The following is a 12,154-nucleotide window of genomic DNA, read 5'->3' as shown; positions in this document are numbered from 1 at the left end:
AGAGAGAGAGAGAGAGAGAGAGAGAGAGAGGAGGGAGGGAGAGAGAATTTGGAGTGACACACATTGGCTCCATATCTCTGAATTTGTTTAAAATACTAGAGACTGCTAGAATGGCCCTCCTCTGATTGAGCTTATTCTCTCTCTGTCTGTCTGTCTTTCTATCTCTGTCTCTGTCTCTCTGTCTCTCATCTCTCTCATTTCTCTCCCTCCCCCTCCCTCTCTATCTCTGTCTCTCCCTGTCTCTCTGTCTCTCATCTCTCTTATTTCTCTCCCTCCCCTTCCTCTCTGTGTCTCTCTCATATCTCTCCCTGTCTCTCTGTCTCTCTCGGTTTGAGCTGAGGTCTCATCTCTCTCTCAACTGAGGAGCTCATTCATTGATGTCCATGCTTGGTATGTTCTCATTTCAGCAATTTCTCTGACTTCCGTTAACTTGGATAAACAAGGTCACTGGCTATTTTCTATTTATGTGTTTTTGTGTCACCAGGAGGGGGTGGGAAAGGCTAGGTGAGGTAAGATTTAGCCAGTGACCAGTGTAAGTGACCAGGGAAGGGGCTTTGCTTCTGAGCCAAGCCTCAGCCCGCTAGATCAGAGGTATTGAATTGCAGCCCATGGTCCCTCTGGGAGACTAGAGGAGAAACTGCCCAGCCTTGGGTATCCCGGGCCCTCCCTGACCTGCCCCCCACCCCGACCGCATGCCTGTGGTGGGGCCACAGCCTTTGACACTGCCCTTCTTTGCTGAGGCAGGTCAGACTTCAGATCACAAGTGGTCTGCCCCCCACAAGCTTCCTCAGTTTAGACACATGCGCTGCAGAGCTGTCCATGTTTGTGTCCTGCTCTCCAGCTGGACATTGAGCCCTACGTGGTGCTGAACTTTGGGATTTCTCCCAGTCCCCAGTGCTGGGCTTGCATGCATGAGGCACGTGAGCAATGTTAGGAGAGACTGAAGGAAAGGTGGTCTTCCCCACCGATTCCAGTTAGATCTGCCAGAGCCTGGGGCAGGCCCTCCCAGCAAATAGCAGCCTGTGGGGCCCATTCCTGGGTGCAGGGCCATGTCTGAACCTTAGGAGGAAATGGAGACTCACCTGGATGCAGATATCTGGGGAGCAGACCTCTGCCTCTGGGATGTCCACGTGGGCTCTGGCATCTACACCTTCCTAGGGCAGAGAAAAGCAGCCACATGGGGCCCCCCGCCAGCCCAAGCACCTCCCCTGACATCCCAGGAAAGCCTTAGTCTCTCCTCTTCTCCATCAATCACCAAGCTGTCAGCTCCCAGCTGCCTCGGGAAACTACAAGCTTTTCCCCTGCTCAGCAGGTCCACGATCGTAACAGGATCCAGCTTGTGCCACAAAGCCACCCACACACGAGCACCACGGCACACCCCTGTGTAACCGTGTGCAGCTCCACACACACATGTGAGCTTTGCTCAGGTCCAGCTCCACAAGGAAGCCTTTGTCCTCTGGGAAGCCTGCCCTGATTGCTTTAGTATGAGGACTCAGGAATAGCCCCAGCAAAGGTCCCACAGCTATGGGGCTGTCTAACGTCTCCAGACTCCAGAACATATGTCCTCTGGGCCATCCCTGACATTACTGAGCCCCTGGGCCAGAGCAATGATGAAAGGTTTCCTGTAGGCAGAGGCCCTGGGAGGGCTTCTGGAGTCTTGAGGAAGTTAGGACACTGGCTGTGTATGTTTGAAGGTGTCGTGTGTGTCCAGGGCCCTCTCCTTGAGTCTGAGCTGGGGGGAGCCCTCCTTCCCGGCTCACCTGTGGTCCCACAGAGATGGTCTCAAGCACGTGGCAATGGAAAGGCTCAGTCCGGTTGCACAGCTGGACCTGGAAGCGGGCTGGGCTCCTTGAGATGAAGGAGGCACGGATCTTGTCCGGTAACTGATGAATCTTCATCTTCCAGCCTGTCCCCACATAAGGATCACATGGCACAAGGCACATATGGGGGTCCCAGCCTCCTCTGCCCACTCCTGGCCCGGAGCCCTGAACTCTTCTTTCCGTGCCTAGCCCTACTCCCCCCATTACGCTCTCTCCACACACTGGGGATCCAATCATTCTTTCCCTTTCAAAAACGGGGGCAGGGCCTGGTCCTGATGCTGGCAATGCCATCCCTGTCCCTCTTTGCTTGCTCCATCCCTCTCTCTCCCTTACATCCAAAGCCACTTCCTCCAGGAGGCCTTCCTGACCCATCTTGTGGGCAAGGTCACTCCCGGGGTAGCCTACCACTCTGCCCCTCCCTGATAAACTGATAATGCAATGCTGCATGTTACAGTTACTGGTGTTTGTATTTCATGAACCAACAAACATTTCTAACCAATAAATACTTGAGGTGTGCCAGAACTGGGTTAAAAGCAAAGACCACCCAATCCCCTGCCCTCGAGAAGCTTCCACTCTACCAAGGGGGATCCTGGGCACAAAATACCGATAACCCCAAGGTCCCAGTCAGGGACTTCAAGCTCCCTGCGGGCAGGGGCTGAGCCCCTGTGCAGCTTCGGACCGCCCCCCTCCACCTTGCCTAGCTACACTCTGCATGCCCTCCCAACTTACCAAGTGCTCATTAAATGAAAGCCTGGTCCCTGAACCTCAAAAATCATACACGAATACCTTTGCCAGTATAGAAACAATCAGAGGACATGGAGGGAGAAGGCAGGTTCTCACTGGGACAAGGAGCCCTCCTTGAGCTGGTGCACATCTCCCTCTGCTTCCCTCTGCCTCCTCCCACCCCAGGAAGATGAAGGGACTGTCTGCTGGGCTGTGGACCCTGTGCTGGGCAATTACCTGGAAAGTTTCCATCAGCAAAAGGACATCTCACCCAAGAGCCTTGCACGGTTGAGAACTGGGGAGAGAAAGAGAGAGGGAGAAGTGGAGCAGGCCCCATGGGGGAAGCCAAAGACTGTCCCACAAAGCCCTTACAGGACCGTGATCTGGCCCCTGCAAACAGCAGACAGAACCAAAGCCCCTGCTGACAGAGACGCAGAACTTCAGCGGTCAGCCTGCCCAGCCCCTTCATTGGACACAGCAGGAAACTGAGGCTCAACGAGGAAGCAGGGCCAGCTGGGAGCAGGACAGTGTGGTGAATGGCAGCCCGGAGCTGGAGCCAGGAGACGGGAATGAGCCTTGAACTGTTTGTGGCACTCTGGCTAAGGCTTCCCCTGGATTTTTAGAAGGCAGATTTCAAAGTAGAGAGGCATCGATGGGATTCCACAGCTCACAATTCTAAAGGGAAAGTGAGCTGAGGAGAGATGGGAGACTCAAAAAGAGAACCATGAAGCCACACACGGCAACAATTCTGCTGAGGAGGGCGAAAGGCATTGACTAAAGAAAACCACACGGATGCAGTGGGAGCTCATGGACCAACTTGTGATTTAAAGCATTTGTACGGAAGAAGAAAACAGGACCGGCCAATGATGGAGAAATACAAGGGCATGGGGAGATACTGCAATCAATCAGCAAGTATTATGTACCCTCTGTATGCCTGGTACTGGGGTTACAAGCACAGAGAACGCAGTGATCCTACTCACACATAAAGGTGAATGCAAGATGCATGCCAGGTAGTTTGAGGGAGCAGTACATACCAAGCAGCAGTTGGAGGTGGGGGGGTGTGGCTCAGAGATGACAAGGAAGAGAGTGAAAGCAAGATGGGATGGCATTCTATGAAGTGGCGGAGAGGAGGAATGGCATTACAGGCATGAGGGACTGCAGTGCAAAGGCATGAAGGCAGGAGATAGCATGTGAGGAACAGAAACCGGCCAGCTTGGCTGGATCACAGAGTGAAGGAGGGGGAGAGCGGGCAACATCCAATGAAGCCAGAGCAAGGCTGTGCTGTAAAAATGAGATGAGCAGAGTTTATACTTTATCCTACAGGCAAGAGAGAGTTACTGACATTGGTTGAGGAGGGAATTCACATGGTCAGAGCTACAGAAGAAAAATCACTTTGGAAGTAGCTTGAGTGGGGAGAAAACCAGTGAGAAGGTTGCTGCTATGATATGGGTCAAAGGTAAAAGCGTCTGCACTGGGGTGACCAAGTGGCTGTGCCAGTGGAGGAGTCAGATGTGAGAGATGTCCTAGAAGCAAGATTAGGCCATGAAGAAGGAGGAAGGAGCAGAGGGTAACTCAGGCCACAGGAAACATGCCATGAATCTGGATGATGTCAGAGAGCAGTAGGAGCTTCGATAAATATAGGGAAATTGGGAAGAAGAAGGGTTGGCATGAAAATATAAAGAGTTCCGTTTTGGACATGCTCAGTCTGAGATGTCTACAGGACACTCATGTCAAGATGAGGGACAGGTAACTGACCTGAACCTGAAAGGTCAGGGTCGAGGCTGGGGCTATCTCCAGAGATCTGGGGCTTGACCTGCTGGCTGCTCCATGAACAAAACCTTCATCCGTCAGCTGCAGGCACCTTCTCTGGCGATCCCCCTTGCTTGGAACCCCCTCCCTCCTCATCTCTCCTCTTCTCTCCCTCCTCATCTCTTCTCTCCATCCTTAATCTCCCACTTCTGACTTCCCCAGGTTCCTTCAAGTCCCAACTGAAACCTCACCTTCTTCAGGAAGCCTTTCCTGAGCCCTCTCAATTCTACTTCCTTTCTTCTCAGTTATTTCCTACCTGGTAGATAGCTTGTTCACATGTTTGTTTTCTTGTCTCCCTTGTTAGATTTGAAGCTCATTTAGAGCTGTCTTTTGTCTCTTTTTATAACCCTTGTGCACTTAATGCAATGCCTGGTGCATTGTGGGTGTTTGATCGCTGTTGATTGGTAATTAATTGGATTGGGGAGGAAACATCTGGAAAGGAAGCAGTAATCACCAGGGGCCAGCCTGGTCTCATCAATTTCTTTCAGTGACAGTCACTAGACAAGAGGCCACTGGGATGCTGTAGAGAGAGTTCACCTAGACTTTGGCAAATCATTTGACACCATCTCTTCTGAGTTTATCTAGATGATAGAGAGCTAGAGGGAAGGATGACAATGTAGTTGGCTTCATAATCAGACCCAAAGAGCAGCCATTCAGTATGGTTCAAGATCTTTAGGGAAGGAGATGTCCAATGGAGTGACCCCAGATATCTGGGCTCTGCTCTGTGCTTTCTGATGTTTCTGTGTCCTTATAAATTTAGCAAGATATAATCTGGGACGCTTCCTAGCTATGTGACCCTGGACAAGTCAGCTAACATTGTTCACTTCAGTTTCCTCATCTGTAAAATGAGCTGGAGAAGGAAACAGCAAACCACTCCAGGATCTTCACCAAGAAAACCTCCAATGGGGTCACAGAGTGTTGAACGTGACTGGAAAAAATGACTCAATAATAACATAAACCTATTGAGGCCAAAGCCTGGGAAGGCCCATCAGCTCCCACACAGGGGTGCACAGAGTGAGGGTCCCAGACCAAGGGTTGGGGCAGTGGAGGACTTTCACAGCCCACTCCTCACTCAAGCTTCTGCCTGAAACATTCATAGCCCCTCTGGTGTGGTGACTGGCCCTGAACAAGATGCCAAGGCCAAATCAAAACCTGGCCACTGGGATAAGGTGTCCCAGTCCCCAGCTGGACAGAATAAGCCGCCCTGGGCTAGGCCACGGTCCCCTCCTCCCAACATCCCAGTTTCTTTGGCAGCTTTGGCAAAGCACACATGGCCTGTTACCTCTGTCCCCTATACCTGCTCCTGTGAAAAGAGATTCTTCAGAACCACTGACTCTCCTCAGCCACGAGTGCCACATGGCCTCGAACAAGAATATTCCTGAGGACCCTCCTGACAAATGGTCACCCAGTCCCTGCTCAGAGCTGTCCTGGGGGTGGAGAAGACTCACCACCTCCTGAGGCAGCCCAGACTGCCCCTGATTGTTGGGAAATGTCCTTACATCAGTCTAGGTGAGTTTCTATATACTGTTCCTGTTTCTAGCATCTGAGGCCAAGCAGAAGAAACCAGATCCCTTACATACCCAGGTGCCATTGGCCCTTCCCCCTTGTTTGACGTCCTTGGCTCCTTCAGTTAAACCAGACAAGGTTTAATAAGGATTCCAGAGAAGGAATGATCTCAAGAGCCTTCATCTTACCAGCCGTTCTTCTTTGGAATCCTTCTGAGTAGCCAATGTTTTCCCAAAACTGTGGTGCCTAGAACCAGGAATTGGGGATCTGCAGCCCACCCTGCCTGCTTGGACAAGACTAAAGGATGGCAACCATTGGGTCTTTTTTAATGCAGTCCAAGATGGCGCCTGGCCCAACAACACTGCCATACTGTGCTGTTGGCCCATAGCAAGCTTTCAGGTGATCTGTAAATTAACCAACACCCCCAACTGTATTTCTGAGACTGATTTTTAAAAATCCAATGACAAGATTTTACAATCACCCCAATTAAATTTCATTTCAAGAGGCAGCACTGCATAGTGGATAGCAAGCCTTAGAATCAGAAAGACCTGAGTTCAGGTCCTGCCTCAGGCACATACTGACCGGGTGACCTTGCGTAAGTCACTTAATGGTTAGGATCCCAGGCAGCTCCTTAAAACATAGACTGCCGAGTAGGTGTCAGGCTATAGTTGGAGAGCTTCCTTACGGAGGATTATGGTAACGGAATCTGCTATTTCCATTCAGCACTGTGGTCTGCTGTCCAATGTACTGGCTGCTGGTGCCAAAGTTGTTGTCATTTCAGCCATGCCTGACTCTTTGTGGCCCCATTTGTGGTTTTCTTGGCAAAGATACTCAAGCTGTTTGCCATGCCCTTCTCCACTGTCTGTTTTTCTCAGAAAGAAATGAGTAATCTAGCCCCCCTCACAGAGAAGCCCAAAGATTTTCCTCCCTCCAATCAAAGAGGTGATATTCAGCTGTATACTAAAGATCTGTTTGGGAGACAGTACAGTGTAGTGAATTGAGCCCTGATCTTGGATCCAGAAGCCCTGAGTTAAAATCCTGGTTCTTCCACTTTGGAATCCTAGATAAACCATGGGTAATTCCTCATCGTCACCATCATATTTGTCAGAAACAAGAGGCTGAGCTGGGATCCCTGGATCACCCTGGACTTGTGCCTATGGCCAGGGCCTTGAGTAGAGCTTTCGACTTCCCCAGCTCTGTCCTGAGCTATACGGAGACTCTCTGTCCTACAATCTTTCTCCTCTGTCCTTTGCCCTGACTAAGGTGTGACCTTTATTGGGGAAGGTCACATGAGCAGTCCCTTAGCCCTGCTCCCCCCTCTCCAATTCACACGTGGGCTATCACAAGGGTTTGGCCACTGACTCACCTTCATGCAAAGCCAGGGCTGTGGGTCCACCTTCGAGTAATGTACCTTTGAGGAAGACAAGACATTCAATGACCGTCAGGGATCTGGCATTGCTTGTTTCAATTTTTTCAACTAACAAGCACTTTTCTTCTCTCCTTCCTATTTTCTAACCCTCTTCCTCTCCTCAGATTGAAAAAGAAAAAAGAAAAACAAAATCTTGGAAATAAATAAGCAAAGTCAAGCAAAATAAATCCCCCCCATTGGCCTTAGCCAAAAAAAGTGACTCATTCTGCCTCTTGAGTCCATCGTCTGTTGCTCAGGAACAGAGGATGTGGTGGGAGGGACGTGGGGTAGGGTAGAGGGCCTGGGGAGGTGTGGGCTAAGCCCCAGCATCAGCAAAATGATTGGCATAGGAGCAAGTAAGGCTGGTGAGGTCCAGAGCTGGGCCCCATCCACCTGGGACCCTGGCCCGTGCTGTGGGCTGGTCCTGAGCATGGGAAAGACAAGCTCCAGAGACCCCAGGGAGTTCCCCTGCTGGCTGGAAGCTTTGATATCTCTGGCCAGCTTTGAAACCCTCTTAAGAACTGTTTCTGTCTGAGGGTATTGGAACAAGTTTTTAGTAAAAGAACTGTTTGTTTGAGCCCTGGGGCTCTGGCTGGATCAGATCTGGCCTAACAGATGGCATGCTTCCCCATTGGTACTCTAGAGTTGTGGTTGCTCAGGACGTTGGCCAAAAGAACTGACAAGTTTCAGTCTTCTAGTTATCTATCTGTCTGTCTGTCTATCTATCTGTCTATCTGTCTGTCTGTCTGTCTGTCTATCTATCTGTCTGTCTGTCTGTCTGTCTGTTTGTCTATCTGTCTGTTTGTCTGTCTATCTATCTGTCTATCTGTCTGTCTGTCTATCTCTCTATCTGTCTTCTCTCTTAACTTCTCCAGCTCTCCCCCCTCCCTAACTCTCACATATGCCCAGGCCATTGATTTCCACCAGTGTTGAGAGAATCCCATGCCAATGAGCATTGGGGCTTGGATTACATGCATGTGTAGCTATATCTTATGTGTGCCTACAATGTCTTCTCCTATGGGTGGATGACTGACCTCCTAGGGGAAGGGTTATTTGTTTTTGACTTGATATCCTCAATGCCTAACCTAGCAAATTAAGACATTCTCCTTGCTTGATCAGTCACCCTCAAGTGGACTCTCCCAAGATAGTGTTCAGTCCCAGGGCAGTGCACCCTGACCCCCAAGCAAGTAGCTGGAGAAGTGGAAGCCAGACAGCAGTCCTTAGGCCTTTTACAAGTGTGAAGGTCCTGGCCCATGGGTTCCCTGCACTTACACTGCCTGGGCCTGTCCGGCCTGTGTGTCTCAGTTCCCAGCACAGATCACCCATCTCTGACATCCCACACAGGTGGACTTGGCCCTGGACAGGGCAGGGAGGTTCCCATCTCAAGGATCGGGTGAAGGGATTGTAGAAGATGTAATCCCACAGGCTTCTGGTGTCTGAACACACAGAGACACATGCAGAGAGGGGTCAGAAAGGGAACAGCTCCTCCCTTGTCCCTCCCCTCCCCTTCCAAACCCTGCTTGGGATCCCCCTCCTCTGGGCAGCCTTTGGTATCAAAGCCAACCCAGCATCCAGCCAGCCCCATCTCACTGGGCAGGGTCCCCTCTCCAGGTGGCCTGGGCCACTCAGCTCAGTTCCATGACCACAGGGAGCCATCCTGGTGCTACATGGAGCCTAGCTCCTGGCTCATCCTGAGCCCAGGGACCTGGGAAGCCCAGGGCCAGGGGAAGCCTCTCCCAGGAGGAGAGAGAGGGAAAGGAGCAGGGCCCCCAAGGGCAGCAGGAAGAGAGAAGGGGGCACTCTGCTAAGGACCACTGCTTACTTGCCATTTTCAAAGGGACAGATCTGGATTCTCACTGCATCAGGGACAGCAGCCCAGCCCTGCCAGGGAAAGCATTGTCAGCTCAGCTTCACGGCCCCTCCCACCATGTTCTCTGCAAGTACAGACTGATAGACCAAGAGAGGGGTGCCCAGTGCCAGTGTGCCAGGGAAAGCCAGTCTGACCTCACTGCAGGCAGGGCAGGCAGGATGGAGGGGAGTTGCATTGGGAATGGGGAGACCTGAGTATATGTTTGAGTTGGGTGACCATGGGCAAGTCACTGCTCTCTCTGGGCCTCAGTTCTTCATCCATAAAATGGTGCTAACACTCGCCATCATACTTAGTGAGGACCAAAGGAGATACTCCTCTTTGTAATATGGAAACTGATGTTACCAGACTCCGTGAGCCAGGAGCAACCAGAGATCATTGAGGCACTTTGAGGTAGTCACAGGCCTGAGCCCTTCTGAGCTTCCCTAGGACAGAACCAGAGGGATTGGGCCCAGATCCCCCTTGCTGGAGCCATCTAGCTGAGAGGCCAGTGAGGGTCTCCATGCCCCTACGGGTGGGGAGACCTTGGGACAGGCTGTCCAATGAGGTGGCAGATTTCCCACATGAGGGCTAGTGGCCAGCTGTCTAGTACAGCCCTGGGGGCTCCTGATCAAGGTTGGAGGGAGTCTGTGTGTCATTCCAAATGACTTCTAACCACTGTTCCAGGCTGGGGGGATGTTCTGAGTCTGTCTGTGGTGAGCTCAGCTCAACGATGCCCAAAGCCCCGGGGATGAGTCATGGAAGTCTATGTTCAGGGTGGCTCAAACATTCACAGAATGTGAGATCTGGGAGGACTGTGAAGGTCATTTTGTAAATGTCTCGGGTAGCCCAGGGAGCCCATTCTGGGGCCCAGGCTGGGCCAGAGACATTGGGGGGGGGGGGGGGATGGGGGGGGGCGAGGGAGGGAGCACTGACCTCAATACACAAGCACGGCAGGAGCTGGGAATACTTCAGGGCCACTGCCTTCCTGGGCTGCTCCGCATTCACCTGTATCCAAGGGCTCCAGCTGAAACCCACTCATCCCAAACCCCCGTGCTCGGTGCCCGAGGCGGCGGTGCTGGGTTAGTGCCTTAGTGTGTGCACCCAGCCCCCTCTCCCTTGGGGTGCTGACTTCTTTTGTGTGTTGACCCATGCATGTGCGGGAATCAGCTCCCATAGCACTGCCGGGAATCTTCTGGGCACTCCTTTCTTGCGCTTCCCTTTTCTCCCCCCCCCAGTCCCCCCAGTACCTCCAGGCCAGCTAAGATGAGCTAAGGCCCCTCTTCTGCCCGAGGCTCCCCGTGCCTGATCTAGGAGCTCTCCTCTGCACTGGGGTCCCTGTTGCCTCAGCTAAGGGCCTCCCTCCTCTTCCCCAAGGGCCCCCCGACCGGGGATGAGAGCCCCCTGTGCCTTGCAGCCCCAAACGTGGTCCAGACTCACCAGCACTGGTGGGCTGTAGTCTTCACAAGCAAACCACTTGAGACACAGACGGACATAGTAGGCCTGAGCCCTGGGGATGTCTGCAAACTGCACCTTGATGGCCTTCTGGGCATGGTCAACGCTGTATTGGAGCCTCGCAGCTGGTGGGGACAGCAGGGAAGGCTGGAGAGCCGCTGTCTCCAAAGGGGCACCCACTGTGCTCACAAAGTGAGCCCCATCCCAGGACCCAAAAGGGACCCAGCTGCTCCAATTCCCAGATGAGCTCTTACGAGGGCACAAGGCTGACAGAAGGAGTCCTGGGTTCTTTCACCACCTCCCGGTTTTGACTTGCTGTAGGACGTAGACAAGACCCTTCCCCTCTGTGAGCCTCAGTTTATCCTCCTCTAACGAGAGTAACAGCCCATCCCTCCTCCATCCCCCACCCCCTCCTCCCCATTCCAAGACCCAAGAAGACAGTGGGCAGACAGGGGCCTTGGGAATGGACTGTGGGAGGGAGCCATGGAGCTGCCACACCCTCTTGTGCCAGTGGGGAGGGAGTCACATTTCTAATCACCCAACAGCATGGAGCAATGTTTGTCCTTTCCCAAACAGAGGGTGGGAGTCAGCTCTAAATTCTAGGACTTAGAACTGGAAATATCAGTCAGTTGAATGGCCTTATTGTACAGGGGAAGAAACTGAGGCCAGGAGGGTTGTGACTTGCCCAAGGTCACACAAGTAGTCAGCGAGAGAGGCATAATTTGAATCCAGACCCTCTAGGGAGAGACCTGGTGATATTTGTACCCCAGCCCTGGAAACTAGAGCCACTGCTGCCCCCAGGAGCTGCTAGATGGTGTGAGGGGACCCTGAAGGGTGCACCCAGAGGCCATGCTATGTGAGGATAGTAAGACTTCACACAGGCCAGTAAAGGGAGGACAGAGCGAGGACCACAGCAGCCCATGTCACTCACCAGAGCAGGCTGCGATGTTTCTGCCCACGTCAGCATCGGTACAGTCTGCAAAATATGCATGGAGCTCTCAGTCTGCCCAGGCCTGAGCACCATCCTCCTTGTCAGGGATGGGGTGGGTCAGGACCAAGAGACACAGAATCCCATCAGACCCAATCGCTGGCAACTCCGTCCCCCAACTTCTGACCCCTGACTTCAGCACAGCCTTAGAATGACCCCAACCCTGACCTAGACTGACTCAGACCAGACCAAGGCAGCGTCTCCACAGGACTGAGGAGAAAACCTACCCCAATGTCTCTGGAGGCAGCCCTTTCCTCTTTGGGATAGCTCCAACAGTTGGGAAGAGCCCCTTCTACCAGGGTGAAACCTGCCTTAGTGTATATCATCCCCTCCATGGCTACTGCCCACTAGGGCTGACCAGAGTCAGCCCCCACGTGCTTGAAGATGGCTTACTCATACAGCAAGGTCTCTACACCCTCCCCATCCCCACTTCCCTCCTCTGGATTGTCCCCAGACTGTCATGGTCCTTCTCAACGAAGGACATCAGTGCCCTAAACAAAGCGATTCTTGGTTGTCTAGAAGCTGGTGAGGAGACTAGGAGTGTGTGTGTGTGTGTGTGTGTGTGTGTGTGTGTGTGTGTGTGAGGGGGGGGGAGAGAG

General features: G+C 52.6%; 1 protein-coding gene across 5 annotated transcripts in view; it reads right to left on the bottom strand.

Moving 5' to 3' along the window:
• IL17REL (interleukin 17 receptor E like) overlaps positions 1-12,154 on the bottom strand; it is a 51,082-nt gene that overhangs the window by 8,996 nt on the left and 29,932 nt on the right. For all 5 annotated transcript variants that reach the window (XM_069102979.1, XM_069102976.1, XM_069102977.1 and 2 more), the window contains 9 exons: positions 11,499-11,543; positions 10,553-10,692; positions 10,049-10,120; positions 9,093-9,147; positions 8,539-8,702; positions 7,225-7,269; positions 2,781-2,838; positions 1,761-1,906; positions 1,083-1,154 (listed from right to left, as the gene is read on the bottom strand). In XM_069102979.1, the coding sequence (XP_068959080.1) occupies positions 1,083-1,154; positions 1,761-1,906; positions 2,781-2,838; positions 7,225-7,269; positions 8,539-8,702; positions 9,093-9,147; positions 10,049-10,120; positions 10,553-10,692; positions 11,499-11,543 (797 nt within the window). The remainder of the gene's footprint in view (positions 1-1,082; positions 1,155-1,760; positions 1,907-2,780; positions 2,839-7,224; positions 7,270-8,538; positions 8,703-9,092; positions 9,148-10,048; positions 10,121-10,552; positions 10,693-11,498; positions 11,544-12,154) is intronic.

The sequence above is a fragment of the Petaurus breviceps genome, unplaced genomic scaffold, assembly GCF_028583685.1.
Source record: "Petaurus breviceps papuanus isolate PSGF00001 unplaced genomic scaffold, PetGlider_PUasm1.0 558, whole genome shotgun sequence".
NCBI lineage: Eukaryota > Metazoa > Chordata > Mammalia > Diprotodontia > Petauridae > Petaurus > Petaurus breviceps.
This window is presented reverse-complemented; position numbering and strand designations above follow the sequence as displayed.